Here is a 3,125-nt window from a genome sequence, read left to right as displayed (position 1 = left end):
TTGGTCAATACAGTCAATCAACAGTAATTTAACCTGCAGCTACTTTGCTGATTCATTAATTCATAAGTAACTAAAATACCAAACATTTTCCAAATAAGAAAATATAAAACAATCATCTTTACAATCTATTCAATTCAAAACCCCATTTTAGGAGCGTTAACAGGATGATCAACAGGTTTTGTCATGGAGATTATATTTCATTTACATGTGCATTTAAACTGCCACACCAAACTCATATGTATGATTCCTCCCACATGAGCAAATGCACACTTGGTAAAACATAAACGTTTCTCTTCATCACTGGAATGGTCTTATGGTAAACTACATGTCTAAAAACTCTAAAAACCATTTCAATTAATAACAAGGTCACTCAAGAGAGGCTTCCATACTTCTTATTGACTCTTTATTTGTATATTTGGTAATACAGAAATCCACTGATAAATGTAGGTGATTATACTCTATTATATACGACTGATATGTACAATTGTATTTGTATTAGTTCTGCTGTTTTCTTACTGTGTACAAGCGGACATTTAGCTGAAGTAACTGGCCCCTGGAGTCCCTGCTTTACTGGCTTCCCTGTGGTATTTAGTTCATGCTGTGGGAGGTTAAGTAGGCCGCAGAATGAGCAGACAAACAAGGGATCATAACAATATAATTTATGACAGCAACTATTCGGCCAAAGGTCTGGTCTTATGTTCAGAAACTGCGCCCGCATGGTGCCCGGACACCTTACCTTAGCATGCGGAACACAGGTGTCGCAGCTTCTGTAGGCAGAGCAGGCTGAAACGGAACAAACACAGTTAATGAACGTTACTCAAAGTACCAAAGCCATGACAGACCACCAGCAGCCAGCTGTGCACCACTCAACTGTGACGTCTTTTAAAATACTATGTCGCTAAAGTACTAACCTACTCCTCAACCGGCATTAAAGTATCTTATTACAAGGCCAAACGTTACTTTGACAACTGTAATAACACAACGTTACTGCTTTAAGTTCAACTTACGAGCTGGCGGTGGTGGAGTTGTCTGGCAGTCCCCCTGGCTAACAAAGCTAACACACAGCACGACGGCGCAGAGAAATACCCAAAGGCTCGGTGTTTGTTTCCCGGTTGTAAAATGAGCCATTGTTAAAACCACTGAGCAGCTTCTAACAATACTAAATATCCGCTCGTCGACAGCAGACGCCTTCCTTCCTTCAAACTCGGCTACTGTCGATAAACACCGCTGTCTCTGTTTTCCCTGCTGTCACTTCCTGGGTGACTAGGGTTAGCGCGTTTGGTCCCACCTTGACAGCCCGGGCGGTAGGAGTTATGCTTTTAAGCAAAGGTGTAAACGACCGCTCGCTCAGTTCAACATTAGAAAATGACTACTCGTAAAATGCTGGCTGCTTTGAAACAAACGGAGAACTCAACACGTATCCTTGTTTTAAGCATTGTGTGTTGTAGGTCAGTGGTTCCCAACCGCTCTCTTTAAAGCTGCAGTAAATAGTTTTTATGAAATGAACTTTTTGTTATATTTGCTGAAACTTTCACTGTGTCCTGACAGTAGAACATGAGATAGATAATCTCTGAGAAAATCAAGGTTGCATGGCTCGTCCTAGTGCTCCTAATGGCGTTTGTAAGAATCTACGAAAACAACCAATCAGAGCCAAGAAAGCTTGGTCTTTGTTTCTTGTAAATGCCATTAGGAGCCCTTTTTACAGATTTTCCTCCTAAATGTTACACACTGGACCTTTAATCTAAACTTTAAAAATAACAGTTTGATTTAGTTTTCCTCACAGAAATAAATGACATGCTGAAATATAGGCCAACAGTGTAAAGGAAAACAAAAAAAACATTAAAATCAAGAAGGCCTTGTGAAGAAGTTGTCAGACGGTATGATAAACCAAAAATAAAGGACACTGTTGATTTTGAAAGTGAATGTTGTCCATCAGCCCACATACAGTGTGTGTTAGCTGATTGAATGTGGGAGAAGCACTTTTAGTCACAATCACTGTCAACAAATCGTCTTTTAGAGAAAACATATGTGATCCTTTCAGAGTTTAATCACAGCTGAGAGGACCTGTTGATACTGTTTACCATTTCTTATTTGCTATGGCGTCACGCTGCAACCACATCACTCCATGGAATTTTAATGAAGACTGAATTGAACATTTTTAGACACCTTGTGTGAACAGTAGGGGGCAGTGTAATGTCACACAAGCTGTGGCTCTCAGCAGGAACTACCCAGAAGTCAAGAACCCATATGATGACTGCATCTGTCTGTCTGTTGATTAGCTGTTTTGCATGAGCTCCTGCTATTATATGTTCCCTACAAGTTAATATAAATGATAAATGCATCTGCTTAACACAACATTATGTGCAGTCACACATTTTGTGCATTGGTGGTGATGAAATATGGACCTGATTAAAAATTCCTTTGAGGATGAGCCCAGTTGAGTAAAGCCTGAAGGCTCAACATGCTCCATTAGAGCTCCATCAGGTGACGGAGGATGATGTCAGACATGGGGTGTTTTGTCTTCATCTTCCATCCTCATTACCACCTGTCTCCAAAAAGAAAGTAAGGAAGACACATGGGAAGGAAGGGAAGGAGAGAAGGAGACAGAAGCTTGCTTACCTATGTGTCCAGTAGAGATGAAATGGTCCTATTGCACCAAAATATACACTTTGAAACCAGATGAGTTAATTCAACTCAAACTGTTTGAGGAAACCAATTGCCTTAACCCATTTAAATGTATTACCTTTAACAATTTAAGAATGAAACAATATTTGATTTGAGAACAAGTAACTCAAATATTTAATATTTGGATTATCGTCAGTTTAACTTAAAACTTGTAAGTATATTACACTCATATGCAGCATTTCTCCAAATTTATCTAAAATGTTTTATTTATCTGAATAAAGTAAAACTACCTTTTACCTTTGGGGATTCAGGTCTTACATTTTTGTAAAAATATAAAGTAGACTTAAAGAAAACAAGTCAATGGAACACATTAAATCACCAATACTTAAAATATTGCACAAATTTAAGTGCAATGTGTTAGCTTCTTTTATTAAGATATGTTATTAGGATTTACAGTGTAATGCAACAACCTTGCTTAAAATCTCGCAGTGTATTCTGTC

The 3,125-nt window shown here is 38.5% G+C and overlaps 1 protein-coding gene across 1 annotated transcript in view; it reads right to left on the bottom strand.

The window, feature by feature from the left end:
* Positions 1–1,425, bottom strand: part of LOC118336172 (pituitary tumor-transforming gene 1 protein-interacting protein) — a 15,405-nt gene extending 13,980 nt beyond the window's left edge. The window contains exons 1-2 of the mRNA XM_035672766.1: positions 1,008–1,425; positions 737–783 (exon numbers count right to left, since the gene is read on the bottom strand). Of these exons, the coding sequence (XP_035528659.1) occupies positions 737–783; positions 1,008–1,128 (168 nt within the window). The 5' untranslated portion in view covers positions 1,129–1,425. The remainder of the gene's footprint in view (positions 1–736; positions 784–1,007) is intronic.
* Between the last annotated feature and the right edge of the window lie 1,700 nt (positions 1,426–3,125).

Source organism: Morone saxatilis, unplaced genomic scaffold (genome assembly GCF_004916995.1).
Source record: "Morone saxatilis isolate NCDOM2014 unplaced genomic scaffold, NCSU_SB_2.0 Contig24, whole genome shotgun sequence".
Lineage (NCBI taxonomy): Eukaryota > Metazoa > Chordata > Actinopteri > Moronidae > Morone > Morone saxatilis.
This window is presented reverse-complemented; position numbering and strand designations above follow the sequence as displayed.